We start from the raw sequence: 18,033 nt of genomic DNA, 5'->3' as shown, positions 1-18,033 counted from the left end.
AGCAATGAGATATTTCTGTGCTGATAATATTTTACCAATTTTCCCCATGAACTATACTCAAAGTATCCTTTCACACTGATCCCTGGGGATATGGTTCCCGAAGCAGTGAGGTTTTCGGCCTTCCAAACCTCGTTCAGGTAGGTCTTCCCATGTATTCTACCCCTTTCCTCTGGGAAGTGCTCTCTTCTCACCTCCTGTTTGGATTACTGCTGTAGTTGGCCAGTAGGTCTTCTCTGGATGCAGGTCTTGCTCTTTTTTACATCCTAATGTTTAGAGGTCTTCACAACTCATTTTTATAACTAGGGAGCCCAAAAGGGATGAAGTGAGGGGCCCAACGTCACACAGGACGTGGGAAGCAGAACAGGACTAGAATGGAGTTTGCTTGACCCTTCTTAGTGTTCCACCTTCTACAGGCCTCCTTCTCCACATTCCCACATTCCACTTGCTCTGTAACAACACTGCTCTGGTAACAACCCTACTGAATCAGGACCCCTCTGCTTTGTTCCCCTTACTTTCACCATGATGCTTAGACTAGCCACCTCTAAGGGGCATCCTCCATCCCAGCGTGGCCGGTCCTTGTATTAACCCTCCTGTTTTATATGCATGCTGTCTGATATATAGGCAATAAGTGTTTACAGAAGGGGCAGGTGAGCGAATGGATGGATGGATGGATGGATGGATGGATGGATGAATGGATGGATGGATGGATGGATGGATGGATAGATGGATGAATGGATGGATGGATGAGTGGTATTTGATCTTGGTGTGAAATTGCCTGGAAATGGCATCTCTTCTCACCATCTAGACCAAGAGTGGGGAGTGTTTGGCCTGCAGTCCAGTCTGGTCCTGCCAAGGCATTAGGGGTGAGTTAATGAAATGTTTGACTAAATACAGCAGGCTAATTTTTAAGTTGATAATTTTGTATGGCCTGAGAATGATGTAATAAATATCCAAATGGATCTTGGCAGAAAAAAAAAAGGTTCCCCACCCCAGATCTAGATAAACCTTATTCTCAATATAAATCCAAATTTAAGACTTCACCTCCAGGGGACTTTCTGGATGATTCCAGCTCTAAGCAGCCCCGTTTCCCTTAGTTCTTCCACATACTAATATGAAGATTTACATCAGGTTGCATTCTCCTCAACACGCTTTCCTAACTACTTCATGTGGCTTTGGAGGGCAGGCCCTCTTCTTTTTCCTTTTTTCTAGTTTTATTGAAAAATTATTAATGTATATCACTATGTAAGTTTAAGGTGAAAGCATGATGGCTTGATTTACATATACTGTAAAATGATTACCAAACAGGTTTAATTAACATTCATCATCTCATAGATACAATAGGAAAAAAAAATTCTCCTCAGGAGGATAACTCTTAGGATTTACTCTATTAACAACTTTCCTACATTATCATTCAACAGTTTAAGTGATAGTCATCACTTCTTTTGTATTCTTAACAGTGTCAAGAGTATAGCAAAAGAGCCCTGGCTGGTTTTGCTCAGTGGATAGAGCATCAGCCTTCGGACCAAAGGTCCCTGTTTGATTCCAGTCAAGGGTCAAGGGCACCTACCCCAGTTGCAGAAGCTGGGTCCTGGTAGGGGCATATGCAGGAGGCAACCAATCAATAGGTTTCTCTCACATCGATATTTCTCTGTCTTTTCCTCTCTCTTCCACTCTCTGAATATCAATGGAAAAATACCCTTGGGTGAGGATTAAAAAAAAAAAGAGTATAGCAAAAGAGACCTGCAGATTCCCTATCATTTTACAGTTACAGATCCACAAACAGAAGGCCTCTACTCTTTTTTAAAAAATATATATATATATTTTAATTGATTTCAGAAAGGAAGGGAGAGGGATAGAGAGATAGAAACATCAGAAATATCAATTATGAGAGAGAATCATTGATTGGCTGCCTCCTGTACACCCCACACTGGGGATTGAGCCTACAACCCAGGCATGTGCCCTGACCGGGAATCGAACTGTGACCTCCTGGCTCATAGGTGGAGGCTCAACCCCTGAGCCACACTGGCCAATCAGAAGGCCTCTACTCTTATAATACTAACTTAAAAGATTTAAAATTGTATGGTTATTAATACCCAAATGGATATTCAGTTTCTGAAATGACATTTTTGTTTGTAATTGCTCTTGGTATACTTTGCTGGTAGAAACCATTTAACTATGTCCTCTCCACAATGGCCCTATGTTACCTGTATGCCTTTGGGATGTTGTGTGGACACGTAGACATCCATTTCTTGATCCTCCCCTTTGGGAACAGCAAGCATGCTTTGGGTTTCCATATAAAAATGTTCTTGACCTCCCAAATGTATTTCACCTGTAAGAGGAAAAGACACCAGAATCAAGAAGGCCATCAGGTCAGACAGGTAGCATCCCCCAGCTGTTTTCCCATTATGAAGACAGTCCACTGCCAGTGATTCTGCTGACAGGGTCACAGACAATAATCTTTAGCTGTCATTATACCTGCAGATTTGAAGTACAATTCTGTAGAGGAATCTGTCATATCTGCCAATACAGTAGATCACACAGTCCTAAGGAAAGGTGTTTAGAGTAGAAATAGTATGACAAGGAGATTTCTAGTTCTAAGACAAGATGGTGTAGATACACATCTCCCTGTTCCTTCTGCTAACAGCCTGGAAATCCTATATAATAAAACCCTAATATGCAAATTGACCGAACAGTGGAACGACCAGTCGCTATAATGCACACCAACCACCAGGGGGCAGATGCTCAATGCAGGAGCTGCCCCCTGGTGGTCAGTGCACTCCCACAGGGGGAGTGCCGCTCAGCTAGAAGCCAGGCTCATGGCTGGTGAGTGCAGCAGCAGTGGCAGGAGCCTCTCCCGCCTCTGCAGCAGCGCTAAGTATCCCTTGGGGGATGTCCGACTGCCACAGGGAACGGGCCTAAGATGGCAGTTGGACATCCCCCAAAGGGACCCAGACAGCGAGAGGGCACAGGCCAGGCTGAGGGTCGCTCCCCCCTCCCAGTGCAAAAATGTCATGCACCAGGCCTCTAGTTATATATAAAAGGAACATAAGAAGACTCTCAAAGATAGAGAGGGCAAGGCACCAGCTAGGGACTTTGGGACCCAAGGGAAGATACAATGGTGAGTTCTATGGGTTATGCTGCTGTTGTTTGCTTCTTATAGCCTATACTTGGTACCAGAGGAGTCAGAAATCCAAAAACACTACCAGGCAAAGACAGAAAAAAAGTCCCAAGGAAAGCCTTTCTCTGGATGAAGAACCACGAAAGGAGAAGCCTAGCAAGCCAGAAAGCTTTTATACAAAAACCACTCTACTCCAGTCTAATACTACAGAAAAAACTGTGGACCTCTCTTTGTCTGCAAAAGTTGAATGGAGAGCCTAGTCTTCTACCGTTATCAGGTTGTAATGAGGTACTGAAGACCCTCTGCTGGATGGTATCATAGAGACCATATGGGAACCTAGATTTCCACCCTCTACCTGGCAATAAAAGGGCATCGCCACCCCTTTCCGCACCAACACAGGGCCAGAGGCATTCTGATAAAACAGAAGGTTTAAATAAGATCCAGAGTCTTTTAACATAATACCCAAAGTGACCAGGGTACAATAAAAAATCACTCATGAGAACAAGAATTCAACTTGAATAAGAAAAGACAATCAACAAATGCTACCACTGAGAGGACACAGGCCGTGAAATGTTCTGACAAGGATTTTAAAGCAGCCATCAAAAAAAATGCTTCAATGAGTATTGACATGAACACTTAAAGAAAATCTCAACAAAGGAACAAAATATACAACTAGAAATGTTAGAACTGCAACAACCAAAATATAAGAGGCTCAATGGCTGAGCTCAATAACAGAATAGAGAGAACAGAGGAAATTATCAATGAACAAAAAATATAGAACAAGAGAAACTTTCCAACCTGAACAACCGAGAGAAGACGGACTGAAAAGAAAATGAACAGAGCCTAAGGGAACTCTGACTGAAATAAAAGATAAAAAATTTGTGTCATTGAAGTCAAGCATGTGAAGAAGTAATCGCTGAAAATTTCCCAAACATGGTAAAAGACACAAACCTACAGATTCAAGAAGCAGAGTAAATCCCAAAGGGATAAACCAAAGAAATCCATGCCAAGACATCACAGTCAAACTTCTGAAAACTAAACACAAAGAAAATACCTTGAAAGCAGAGAGAGAAAAACATTACCTCATCTATTAGAGAAAGATACTTCAAAAGACAGCAGATCAGTAACCATGAAGGCCAGAGGAACTGGTAAAACATTTTTCTGCAAGTGCTAAAAGATCTCTCAGTTTTGAATTCTATATCCAGTGAAAATAGCCTTCAAGAATAAAAAGGAAATAAAGACATTCTCAGATGAAGAAAAACTAAGAGAGTTTGTCTTCAACAGACCTATCCTAAAATAACAAATGGCTCAGGTAAGTTCTTAAAACAGACAGAAAATGATTGAAAAATATCTTGGAACATCAGGAAGGCGAGAGCAATGGGAAGAATAAAGGTACAGGTAAGCCCAATAGACTTTCCTTTCCTCTTGAGTTTTCTAACTGGTATTTGAAGCAGAATTACAACATTGCCTCATGTGGTTCTCAATGTATGTAGAGAACATTTTAAAGACAATTATATTGTAAATGAGGGAGAGTATATCGGGGCCAAAGGAGTAAGGAATGTCCCATACCCTATCCAGGAGTGGTTGTCCAGTAAATGTAATGAAGACGAAGATTCACCACTTCATCCTACATATTAGTTACCTATGTACTTGTCACCACTTCCAAAAATCTACAAACAGTTTACATGGATGAGAACTGATCACTGATTGTCAAATAAAGTTATAAAACAAAAACAACACTAGTGATAAATCAAAATGGAATTCTAAAAAACGTTTAAGAAACTCATTGGAGGACCGGGGAAAAAAAATTAAAAAACAAAGCTTAAAAACAAACAAACAAAACAGAGCACAACTATGACAGTCATCAAGCTAGGTGGGAGGCAGACTTTTTTTTGCTAATCCTCACCCAAGGATATTTTTTTCCATTGATTTTTTAGAGAGAGTGGAAGGGGGAGACAGAGAGAGAGAGAAAAACATCGATGTGAGAGAGACACATCAATTGGTTGCCTCCCGCATGCACCCCAATCAGGACCAGAGATCGAGCCTGAAACTGAGGAACATACCCTTAATAGGAATTGAACCCACAACCCTTTAGTCCAAGGGCCAATGCTTCAACTACTGAGCCAAACCAGCTATGGCAGGCAGAACTTTTAAAAGTTAAAAATATACCCAATAATAGTGATTTGTAAATTGTTTGAGAAAGATTCCCAAGGAAATCTTTTGTATTGGAGTCTGGACTTCCTAGCTCATCCACAATCTGAGTAAAGAAAGAGTAAAAAAGAATGGACAGATTCTGCTTCATTTATAAAACACAAAAATTAAAATGTCAAGAACTCAGATCTTGGTTGTAATGTAAGCTTTTATCAGGGACTGTACATTGAAAACCCCACTTATCAGTAGGCTCCAGTTCATGGTTTGCAATATTAATGATCACACCTATCCACTCAAAATTAATCTTATTAAATATGCACTTCATTTAAAAATACACAGAACTAAAAAAAAAAAAAAATACTAGACAAGAGCCATTTCCAGGGCCCTGTTATGTTGTGCTGCCCACCTCTATTGCCCCACACCACGGTACCCTCCTTCACCCTGGGGCCTTGCTCTCAACTCTCTAGGCTGGAAACCAATTTGTTCAACTAATCCCTGAGATAAGATTTCATCCCAGTATGGGTTTAATAGTGATTCCTCCAGGCATATTTACATTTTAATAGCGGCCCTTAAGGAAGGCAAAGCCATCCAGATAGGAAGTTTATCTGTGCTGTGCCCAGCAGGACCGGCTGCGGGGAGGTAATCTCGCCTGGGCTTCAGGCCTCGCAAATCTTGCTGCAGAGATTGCCATCTCCCTCTCCAGTGGAAAGCCGGTCCCAGCGATGGAAATTGTAAAGAGATAAATGGGAAGCGGCTTAATGCAGAGGAGAGAACGTGCTAACTTCAGAATTGGAGAACTTAGGTTTGATTCCTGCTGGATCACACGCCTCTCTGGCCTCCGCTGGCTCATTTGTGCGTGGTGCTCTTTAATGCCTGTGACCCCGGGGTTAAGGAGGGCTGAAATCTATCTTCACAGCCAGCAAAGGCAAACAATAATATCACCCCCTTCCACAACACAGTGTAAGACTTGATATAATGCCTGTATTTTATCTTGTAAATATTCTTTGTTCTTGGAGCACCAATTTTCCTAAGGGGCAGATCAAGGGCTGTTGTGACAATTACCTCCAATTATCTCACATTGAAACAAGTAGTCAAAACATCTTCACCCAAATGACAGTTGCAGAGTGAGAAAAACAAACAAACTTAGTGAGTTAAGGGAGTGAAAACTTAAAAGTCCCCTTTTGACCTTCCTGTATCATTTTTATACCTATTTACAGGGTGTGATGCAGGTAGCAAGTTAAAATTCAAGAAAGAGACAGAATGAACACATTACCTAACTGAAATAAATAAATAAATAAGATGCCAGGACCTTCCATAAAAACATATTGTGGCACAAGTGGAAGAAACCCCTAAATATTGACATTTCTAAGATGTTCACACCATGGACTCTCTATGCTAAACATGCTCCCTCTTCTCCCCTAAAACAAACTCAGCCTCGGAGCGTTGGCCACTTTATTAATCCCAAAAATCACCCGGAGCACTGGTAAGACTGGTCAGAAAACAGTCGGGTGCCCCTGGGTCCTCCGACTCTAGAATCCCAAGAAAGGGGCCCGGGAATCTCCAGGCTGGTTTCATGATCGTCTTCTAGTGAGAAAAACTGGGAAGCAATGGGTTTGATAAGTGCATGCCGGCCAGCGTGAGAGCTCAACAATAGCAACCTTTTCTAGGGAAGAACAACAAAAACATCCTAACTAATAATAATTGTCGCTCACAGTTACGGTCTCTTACTCTGTGCCAAGCACACATGTATTCCCTCTTACACTTTTCACAATGGATCTTTGAGATCAGTATTATTTTATCCATATAGAGGCATATTTCACTTTATTGCGTTTTGCTTTATTGTGCTTAACAGATGTTTCTCCTTCCTCTTCTTTTTCTCCTCCTCCTCCTCCTCCTCCTCCTCCTCCTCCTCCTCCTCCTCCTTCTTCTTCTTCTTCTTCTTCTTCTTCTTCTTCTTCTTCCTTTTACAAATTGAAGGGGAGACCTTCCACCAGCCAAAAGATTACAACTCACTTTATTGCAGTGGTCTGGAACTAGACTCACAATATCCCTGAGGCCTGTGTATGCCCTGGGAGGAAGGGAAGGAAAGAGAAAGGGAGGGAGACAGCAGGAAGGAATGTTGGCAAAATCAGAGAAAGGATGAAAGAGAAAGAACTATGGGCTTGGGAAATCATTAAAAAAAGAAAGAAAGAAAGAAAGAAAGAAAGAAAGAAAGAAAGAAAGAAAGAAAGGAAGGAAGGAAGGAAGGAAGGAAGGAAGGAAGGAAGGAAGGAAGGAAGGAAGGAAGAAAGAAAGAAAGAAAGAAAGAAAGAAAGAAAGAAAGAAAGAAAGAAAGAGAAAGAAAGAAAGAAAAAGAAAGAAAGAGAAGAAAAGCTATCAATTCCAGACCAACTTTGTCACTTAGTAGCTGTTGTATGAGGTCATGCCCCTTAACCACTCTGAGCTTCAAATCCCAGCCTGCAAGATGGCTGTGAACAGAAACGTAACAACTATGGCCACAACGGATTCCCCTTCATCATTTTTTTTCCAGGTAGTTTTACCATCAGGCATTTGATCAACCACTTTATTTTTTTTACTTATTTATTTTTAAAATATATTTTTATTGATTTCAGAGAGGAAGGGAGAGGGATAGAGAGATAGAAACATCAATGATGAGAGATAATCATTAATCAGCTGTCCCCTGCATGCCCCACCCTGGGGATCGAGCCTGCAACCCAGGCATGTGCCCTGACAGGGAATCGAACTGTGACCTCCTAGACCTCCTGGTGACCTCCTGGTTCATAGGTCACTGCTCAACCACTGAGCCACGCCAGCTGGGCTGATCTACCACTTTAAAATGCTTCATCGATATTTTCATATTCCAATTTTCTTTCAGGGTAAGTGGTCACTGCATGGGGCTGGCATGGCTAAGGCCTCCCACTGTGCCTCCCTGCTGTGCTACACACACACATTCACATGCACACACACACACACACACACACACACACCCCACAGAGGGGACCGCATTTATGAGTGAGTTGCCTATTCCCAGGAGCAATGTTAGATAAGACGCACTTGGAAGGCTTTCGGGGTAGCTTCCCCTTCTCATCATTTTTTTGCCAGATAGTTTTACCTTCAACAATGTGATCAACCACTTTAAAAGCTTCATCAACATTTCCATATTCCAGTTTCCTTTCTGGCTCAAAGAAGGACTTGTGTTGTATAGCTTCCTAGAAAGAGAACAGAAAAGTGAGGCTGCCTGGGCATGCTATCCAGCCCCACGAAGGAGCCACACACAGGGGCATCGTCCGAGTCTGGGGAGATGAGCACAGGTTTGCACAGGGCAGTAGGACACCTGGAACCTCCAGTCCTGGAGGTAAGATTCCATTACAATCCCAGCATGGGTACCACAAATTATACACTGGTTCTTATTGGCTTCCCCTGGGTGCCCGATGAAGGGGAACAGTAGTGGGGACACATAACCTGGGGTGCAGCGATAATAATCTAGGTTGGTTTTCTTGCCTATCCTTAGGAATTTATCTCACTGTAATCCCTGTGCCAACTGGGCAATGCCACACGCCAGCTCCTGCAGCAACATCTCCCATGATTACTGCCCATCCCTGGGATTCCTGCCTGCTGGCAACTGGGGATTCTCCTATTGCTGGTTCCCGTTAGCCACACCAGTAGGCTTCTAGCAATACCTTACAGGGATGTCCTATTGGGATCCCGCCATTTCCTACACTGGAAAAGGGATTGATTTGTTTTTACTTCTGTGGGGCAGATTCTTTGATAGAGTGTTTATTGACTGCTCCTATGACTGACCAGCTGTGTGCCTTGGGGGGCAACCCTGTCATTTAGTTTCCTCGCCAGCACGGGGATAATAACAGTTTTTAATCTCATGGGATTGTTGTGAGAATGTAGTGAGTAAATGTAGGAAAGCAGCTTAGCACTATATAACTGCATAGCGAGCTCTGTGTAGGAATTAGCTAGTGTTGTTGATCATGATGACTGATGGGAGATTCTGGTCAAGGGCCTATTTTTTCTCACCAGGGTCATTGGCCTGACCCTTTGAGCCAAGGGTTTGCCCATTCAAACTACTATTAAAAACTCTAAAAAGCACAAGCTAGGTGAAACCTTAGCGATTAGTGACAGAGACACATTTTTTTATCCTATTTTGACTGATACCACACTTTTCTACTGGAATCAATTTATGTGATTTTCTTATTAATCTAAGACTCAGCTATTCCAGGTCGGAAACGGAAGTTAAGTTCTACAAATCCTATTTTTAAAATTTTAATCTCTTTCCACTTCACTTGCTGCTTGCTCTTTGAGCAACGTTGAGCCAATTTCCTGAAAAATTTCTGGTCAGGAAAGTGATAAAGATAACTTTAATATCTAGAGAGCTGGGCATATTTCCCTGCTATAAATGACTTTGATTACTAAATCCACTCTAATCTATTTGATAGACCTTGGAGAGCTTAATCACTAATAGAAACACAAGGTGGCTCTACTCCACAATGGCCAAGTTTCTTATTTGATGCTGGTCTTCTTTGGCAGGCGACAGAGGTCTGCTGACTGGAGTTGGGGAGGACAGAAAGAGAGTCTTATCTATTTGCTTATTTAGAATTGAATTTAGCTGGAAGGGAGAGGGAAAGAAGAGAATATAGCCACTGGTATTGGGCAAAGGATTACAAACAAAATTTTTGATGAAGCATCCTATATAATAAAAGACTAATATGCAAATCGACTGGTTGCTATGATGGGCACTGACCACCCAGGGGCAGACACTCAACACAGGGGCTGCCCCGGATGATCAGTGTGCTCCCATAGGGGGAGCACTGCTTAGCCAGAAGTGGGGAGAGGGTTTAAGCTGTCAGTCGGACATCCCCTGTGGGCTCCAGGACTGCAAAAGGACACAGGCTGGGCTGAGAGACCCGCACCCTCCCCCGCCCCCCGAGTGCACAAATTTTGTGCACTGGGCCTCTAGTTATGTAAATAATTTCTTATGGAGAAGTCATTCTAATTCTAAAATAGAATGTTGGGGAAGAAATAGAGTAAAGTAAGGAAGCAGAGCAGGCAAGATATGATTGAAAAGGGTCTGAGAAGTGAACAACATGTTTGAACTTGAAACTGGCCAGGAAAATTTAGAAGAACTAATCCCTCTTTGATTCCAATTAAACTTCCATATTTTTGTTTTCTTCACATGATTTTATTTTAATTTTAAAACTCAGAGGACACTGTCTAGAAATGAACTCTGAGCTCCTAGGCACAAAGCAGGAGGATAGGCTAACTTTTCCTGGAGACACTAATCTTGGTCAAGTCATTTCCATTTTCTGCCTCAGGGCATGTTAGTGCCTGGACAGCAAGGTGTCCATTATGCTGGGAAGATAATATTGCATTCCAAGAGCATATGGAGTCGGTATGTGCTGAATCTAATCTGTTCTCGCTGCTTTTCCAACTTTCATGTTTTGATTACTCAGTGAATTATAAGAACCAACGAATTTATCATTTATCATTACATGGAGATGAGTCTTAAAACCTTTATAAATTTCAAACTCCTTTCTAAAATATAGGATAGGAAATGCAATTTAAGTTGCTGAAATACCTGTAGGTATCATAGGATCTGTTTCTCATACTCATTTAAGATACACATGAAAGGATCTAAAAATATTGTCTCCAATACTTGCTCCCTCGATCATCTTGTTGGTTCTCACTGTGCCTGGGTGGAGAGTCTCTGGGTGAGTCTGGTTGAAGGTGAATGCAGTAAGTCCTCACTCAACATGCATAGGCTCTTGTAACTATGGCAAAATGTCTTATAACAAAATCAAGTTTACTATAGGCTACCTGATGATAGAAACAAGAGTTAAGTTCTTAAGGCATCTCATCAACATTATCACGACACAATGTTGAATGAACCAATGTTATTCAAGGACCTGCTCTACGGAGTTATGGGGTGTGTCTCCTCTTGGGGACATTGTTGGTTGTCCATCCAGCATTCTTCTCACCTGTCCCCTTCCAAACGATGCTCAGATTTCTGCTCAGGTCTCCACCATTCCTCCATCCAGTCCTTATCCATCAAAGAAATCTGACCTCCCAGAAGTAACGAACAGATCCTCCATTCCCCTGGTCAGTCATTAACCCAGAGATGGATATGTGACTAAGGGGCCTGATGAGGCCGGATTTGGGGACTCATGGAATGCTGGGACAACACTGTTCTCTCTTGCTTCTGGGAGCTCCTGGCTGCCATCCTATGACCACAGGGGATAATGCTCCTACTGTGGGCAGCAGGGAGAAGAGTTGGAAGGTCAGGCTTCTCACTAACACTGATATAGTTGGAGCCAATGAAGCCCCCACTTTTTTATCAAATTTTGTTTCCTGTTACTGTAACCAACATTTTTACTGATACACCACTAAAATTCGCTCGTTTGGCCCCACCCTTGAACTCATTACCTCAATGGTTAGGATCACTGGCTCCAAATCTTGGTAGACAATCTTCACTCGCTTCGCAGCTCTTCTTGCCTGAATCTCAGAATCCGCAATCACGGCACAGACAAGCTGACCCACGCAAAACACCTGCAACACAGAAAATACGTTTGTGTTCCAGACGGGCAGGCATCAGGTGCTCTCTTCTGGTTCATTCTTCTCCTTCCACCTAGCACAGAGCTAGACACACAGTCAAGGACCCCTCACTTGTCAAACACGGTGCCATGTGAACAACAGCTTTGGTACGACAGTGCACTTGTCAGAGTGAGTCTGCTGCCCCAGGCACTGGGGAAGTTTGAGTCTTTTTGCTGCATCACTGGCAGTGGTGGCCGAAGAGATTGAGAGCGATGCTGCCTCCCGTACAGCAGACTCAGGCTCTGTCCAGGTCAAGCCCACAGAGCTGCCCAAGGGCCAGCTGGCCCAGGAGAGCCAGGCTCAGGGAAGGGCCTGTGGTTGCCATCCCAAGAGCAGGGCCATTCTGAGAGGTAGCTTTTGCCTTCCCAGACAGGGAGGACCAGGAGGTACAGCCTATCTCATCCAGAGAGGAAGAAGAGAGGGGGATGATGCAACACTGCTGGTGAGCAAATCTCTGCCCCAAACTGTGGAGGAGTACAAGCTTTTCATTTATCCAGACATGAGACTGGACTAGCTACCGTGTGACCAAGCACAGAACGCTGATCATGTCACCCGCAGGTGGGTAGGTGGCCTAGGGAGTTTACACAGGGACCAGGCACAAAGTTGATGGAAAACAAAACCAAATCAAGGCTCCAGAAAGGTAAAATACTCAGGACTGAAAAAGTCACCAGGACCGTTTTGTTCTCTCTCCCATCTTATGCCATGATCGCAATAAAAACTTAATCATTTATTTTTAAAATCTACATTAGACTATTAGGTCTTTTCTACAGGGAACGTATAGTAGTTTTATCATCAAGAAAAACATGGTAGTAAAGCAAGTTAAATCCAGGACATACGCACGCGCGCACGCGCACACACACACACACACACACACACACAGCATGTTTGTTGGGTTTGCGTAGGTGGGGCCAGTGGGGTGATAAATGAAACAAGATTCGACAAATGTTGAATCTCTATTTTTGTGCATGTTTCCATTTTCTGCAATGAGAGAATTTTAAAAGGCATAACATGCTATAGACAAATCTTGGAAAAGGAATTGAACTAACAAAGGCAATCCTTTACAGTGGCTCTGTTCCCTGCTCTCCACAAACGCCTGGTTTTGCCTCTGTGACCTGGCACACAGACCTGGCCCCCAGAGGCTCACAATCAACATAGCCACACCTCAGAGAGCAGGAACTATCGTGCAGACAGGAATGGCTTTGCTTGTTTAGGAAACATCGATGCAAAGACCACAATTCTCATTTTCTTCTGCCAAAGTCACTCTCTTGGGGGAGTTTCAACCTTGACTTGAAACTCTCAGTCACCAAACTTTCGTCTTTATTAACCGAATCTGCTGGCAAGAGCCAGAGGCAGGGGCTGCCCCAAATGATGAAGCTCTTTTGGGTAAACACTGAACTGAGAAGCCTGAGTTCTGCACAAAAGCTGCTGAAATGCCTTTACTGCATTTTCTGATGACTGAAGATATGGTAGGAAAAGTTTTAATCATTTGAAACTTTCAAACAGCATTATTTCTCTACTCATTGACCCTGCTACATGGAAAGTGGTGTGTGGAATATACAGATGAATCAGATGTACGGCCTCATTCAAGGATTCACCAGCCCAGGGGAAAATATAGGGTGCCCTCCCAAAATGTATACACACACTTTGAATAATTATAGGCAGTGTTTATTAAAGTACATTTCATGTTCAAAACTGAGCTGTCAGTTAAAGTGTGTATACATTTTGGGGGCATGCCCTGTATCTAAGGCATGGAAATAAATAAATAAGCTTAATCCAAGGTAGAAAGTTCATGAAACGTCCACTTTGCTTTCTCCTCCAGACTTTAAGCTCTATGAGGGCAAGGACCGCACAGGTCTTGTTCCGCTACAGTGAGCAGCCACAGTAGGTACTCAGTTAAAAAATGCCTGTTGACCTTGAGCTTAAACTTGAAGGAGGAATCAATTCCCAAGTGAATGAACAAAGGAAAGTTGGACTCCAGTCCCACGCAAACCTCCTGCTCTCCAGACCTGAGGCTGCATGGGTACATTGTCCTCTGTGGACAAAAGGGTTTGTAGTCCCCTGGCACAGGAGACCAGCTCTAGTTCCCTGTGTCTGCCAGAGCAAACAGGGAGAAAAGTCAGGCTCAGTGACTTCAGGGTTGCATCTTATTGCTTGTGCCACAGAATGCATCTATTCTCCCACCCCCGCTCCCCAAAATGAGAATGAGGGGGCCAAGACAAAGCTGAACCCTAGTAAATGTCAGTGGGGGGTAACTAAAGGCCACCCCAGGATGTAGAGAGCGAGGGAAGAACACAAAAGGAGTGACTGGCAGTTACTGCAAAGTTCCCTGCACATACTAGTAAGGGCACCAGGCACACCGAGATGGTGACAGAATGTTGCCTGATGTTAGACCAACAATCAATAACTACAAGGCATGTGAGCACCAACTGTTCTGGGGTCTCCAAGGAACCCCTGTCTCTTTTATTTATTTTATTTTGTTTTATTTATTTTTTAATCCTCACCTGAGGATATTTTTCCATTGATTTTTAGAGAGAGTGGAAGAGAGAGGGAAAGACAGAGAGAAACATCGATGTGAGAGAAACACATCAATTGGTTGCCTCCTACAAGTGCCCTGACCAGGGCCTAGGCCAGGCAGGAGCCTGCAACTGAGTTACATGCCCTTGGCCCCTTCAGTCCACAGGCTGATGCTCTATCCACTGAGCCAAACTGGCTAGGGTGTGTCTCTTTGCTTTCAAAATATAACTATTAGTTATAACTATACACAGATATACTTAGTTCAGTTTTCTCAAGAGATTTTATATATGATAAATCTATTAAAGCGACCGATACATTTGCTCACAAAGGTTACTGATTATTAAGGCTCTATTGACTTTCTACTACTTCTACGTTCCCACTTAGATGTCAGTGAGCCCCAACATGAAAATTGTTAACTGTAATGCTTACGTGTCTTGTAAATATTTGATCAATGTGTTCTTGGTTTGTGCTTTGCCAACGTGTGGATTCTGGGAAAGTGTGTATATCTGTTTCTTTTCATACGTGTGCATTTCTGAGGGCAGGGGGCATATTTGTTTAGCTTATTTTTCACAGTGTCAGTTCCACACACAAGGGCATATATAACCAATCCAATGTACAAAGGAAAAAAAGCCTGTCCAATACCTGGCAGTATGAGTGGATGAGTCAAGGTGAGTTCAGACAGGGAGAGAGAACTCCTGGACTAAAGGACAATGAAAGGCTTCATGGGGGAGACACCGCTTGAACTTGGACTTGGACTTTGGACACACTGACTGGGGCCATGGCAAGAGATTCTCAGGAGAGAGATTAGCAAATGAAAATGACCACTCTTCCCTCATTTGCTCTTCTATACTTGTTGGCAGCACACTATCTCACTACTAGAAAATGTCAAACAATCATGTGCCTTTTATATAACTACTCAGCTTCTTTTCTTATGTGGAAAATGAATATATGTGAAGCCATTCAGCATTAGAATATAGTGTTTTATAATAAGCATTAAAATATATAGGAATCCTTTGCCATGTGCCAAATGCTATGCTATCTTTGAGAAAATCGACCTGCCACGGTGGAGGAAGTTATTATTAAAACAGAAAGCAAAAAATTCAGTACCATCTCTGACTCCAGCAGCTTCTCAGGTTGGCCCAGAAAGCAGAAGGAGTTCACTCCTTGAAGGTGCTCCTCGGCCAGGACGTCCACCACGCCTGGCAGGCTGAGGGCTTCTGACACATCAATGGACCTGGATGAGGACACAGAGCAGGCTCCTCAGAGAGCCCCGCAGCCCGGGGACCAAAGGGGACGGGCTCAATTGGGGAACAAGATATGAGAGAAGCATGATAAGTCAAAACCACTCCAGTAGTTCTCTGCCAGGTGATCGGGGAAATCCCTGGGACAATGAAACCATTCAATGGAGGGACAAACTAGTAAATCCTACATATGGATCCCACCTCACCTCTAATCTTCATTGAATATCACCAACCAGTAGCTTGCCCTCCTCACACCATTACTTGTCACCAATGTGACTTAGATGAGACAGCGTTCACGTCTACCAGGTAAAAACTTTATCACTTACACAATCTTAGCATGAGCTCTTGAACTTGTTACAAAAGCCAAGAAAAGTTCCCCGTCCATGGCAGGCATGTCGTCACAGTAGATGGCTTCTCCCGTGGCATGCTTAATACCAGACAGGTGCATGATGGGATGGCCGACTGGGTCTTGAGGAGATTGCTTTGGGTCTACCTTCTGTTTAATCAATAATCAGCATATCAGTTTTATAATCATATTATACACATCTCCCATAAGATGGTAGCTATATAATTAACATCTAAACCAGAACACTTTTGAAAACAAAAACTACCACTATCAACAATAATACCAGGACAATAAGCCTATTTCAATAGTTCAATCGGGAGCCTGGGATGGATGCCTAGCCATGATGTTGTTCTTATCTTTTTTCTCATTTTTTTTAATAGACTAGTAGACCACAAACATCTCTAATACAAATCCCATTTGTATAAGTAAATGCATATAACCCTTCTTGGTGATGTAAAATTATCTCTTTTTGCTAATACTCATGGATTTCTTTAAATTTTACTATCAAAATATTTTTACTGTTTGTATCGAAGCACAGCACATATATTCTGCAGAAGAGCACAATGACATCGTGACTATGTTTATAAGAAATGCTGAGGACATGTCTATTTTGAGTAAAGAATCCTGTCAAGAGATTGAAGAAAAGTCCCAAAGGCTATCTTTGTCCTATTCTATAATCAAATACGAACTGGCTTATTTTAGCTGAAGACACTTGATGTTTGGTAGTCAGCTGTGATGAATCTCCTGGTGAAAGAGGTTGTGTTTGATGCTTGCTTCTATTTGTTCTGTGGTTATCGATCTGATGGAAGAAAGAATGCTGTCCCACAAACTGCTGGTCTCCGGAAGCTGTGACAAATGCTTTCAAAGCAAAAGAACCGACAGGGAGACAATGCCCGTCATGAGCGTGGAAGCTGTTCTAGCAATGAGGGTGTCTCTGTGTGAGAAAAACCACAGGAGAAGTAGAAACAACATGCATCTGTGGGAAGTACACTGCTTCCAAGCCTTGACTTGCAATCCATGACAGCAAACTCCCTTTTAAGGTTGTCAACTACATGAAGATGATCACTTTTCTTTGAGTGATTTGAATACCCATTAATTTGTTGTGGTTTCTTCCTAAAGTTTACTCCATTGTCGCGGTTAGGTATTTATAAGCTAAAGGTTGTAGCTATCAGATTTTGCTGACTACAAAGGAAGGTGGCAGCTGTTTTCTTTTTTTTAATCCTCACTCAAGGGTATGTTTTTATTGAGTTGAGAGGAAGAGAGAAACAGGGAGAGAGAGAAACATTGATGTGCGAGAGAAACATCAACCAGTTGCCTCCTGTACTTGCCCCCACCGGGAATCAAATCTGCCACCTAGGTATGTGCCCTTACTGGGAATTGAACCTGAAACCTTTTGGTGTGTGGGATGATGCTCCAACCAACTGAACCACCCAGCTGGGCTGGAAGCTCTTCCTCCCTCACTTCCTTCCTTCCTTTCTTTTTTATTTTTATTTTTTTTGGGGGGGGGGCAGCTGTTTTTAACAGTCAAAATAATCACTTTCAATGGAGTATGGTGTATTTGAATTTTTGAACATATTAAACTTAAACCCTGAAGGGTATACACCAACTTCAATATACATTGCAACATACTGTAAGCTTTTATAACTAAATCCAACAACATATTCAATGCTCTTGACTTAATAAAACCTTCCAGGTGAAGTTTCTTAATAATAATTCCAAGGAAAAACACATGGAGTCTTATCAAGTTTACCAATGGGATGACTGCAGGTGACATTTTTATGATGTTGTGGCAGAAAATACCATTTGAAATGTCTGAGGGACTCTGTTCTCCCTGATAGTCAGCTTTCAGTAGGGGAGCTAGAAACAGCCCTTAGAACTTACGTTTGATCCAACTCTAAAACGTAACTCACAGAAAACCCACTGGGTGAATGGGGATGGGGAGCAAAGTAGATTCACATCGAAACAAAATAAATCAGCAGCTCTTTTAAAAAGCAATACTGCGTGTCATCAACGCCCAGGGCCTGTGTGTTCTGCTCCTCTGGAAATCAAAGCAAAGCGGCCCCAGG

General features: G+C 42.7%; 1 protein-coding gene across 2 annotated transcripts in view; it reads right to left on the bottom strand.

Moving 5' to 3' along the window:
* Window positions 1-18,033, bottom strand: part of AOX1 (aldehyde oxidase 1) — a 67,045-nt gene that overhangs the window by 25,357 nt on the left and 23,655 nt on the right. For both annotated transcript variants that reach the window (XR_011472376.1, XM_070421790.1), the window contains exons 17-21: window positions 15,948-16,117; window positions 15,488-15,614; window positions 11,699-11,821; window positions 8,382-8,478; window positions 2,205-2,329 (exon numbers count right to left, since the gene is read on the bottom strand). Coding sequence is in view for 1 of the 2 variants with exons in the window: in XM_070421790.1 (XP_070277891.1) it covers window positions 2,205-2,329; window positions 8,382-8,478; window positions 11,699-11,821; window positions 15,488-15,614; window positions 15,948-16,117 (642 nt within the window). In the remaining variant the exon portion in view is untranslated. The remainder of the gene's footprint in view (window positions 1-2,204; window positions 2,330-8,381; window positions 8,479-11,698; window positions 11,822-15,487; window positions 15,615-15,947; window positions 16,118-18,033) is intronic.

The sequence above is a fragment of the Myotis yumanensis genome, unplaced genomic scaffold, assembly GCF_028538775.1.
Source record: "Myotis yumanensis isolate MYYU_CA2020_CCGP unplaced genomic scaffold, mMyoYum1.0.hap1 SCAF_8, whole genome shotgun sequence".
Lineage (NCBI taxonomy): Eukaryota > Metazoa > Chordata > Mammalia > Chiroptera > Vespertilionidae > Myotis > Myotis yumanensis.
Note: the sequence above shows the minus strand (reverse complement) of the source record. Positions and strands in the feature narration are given on the sequence as shown.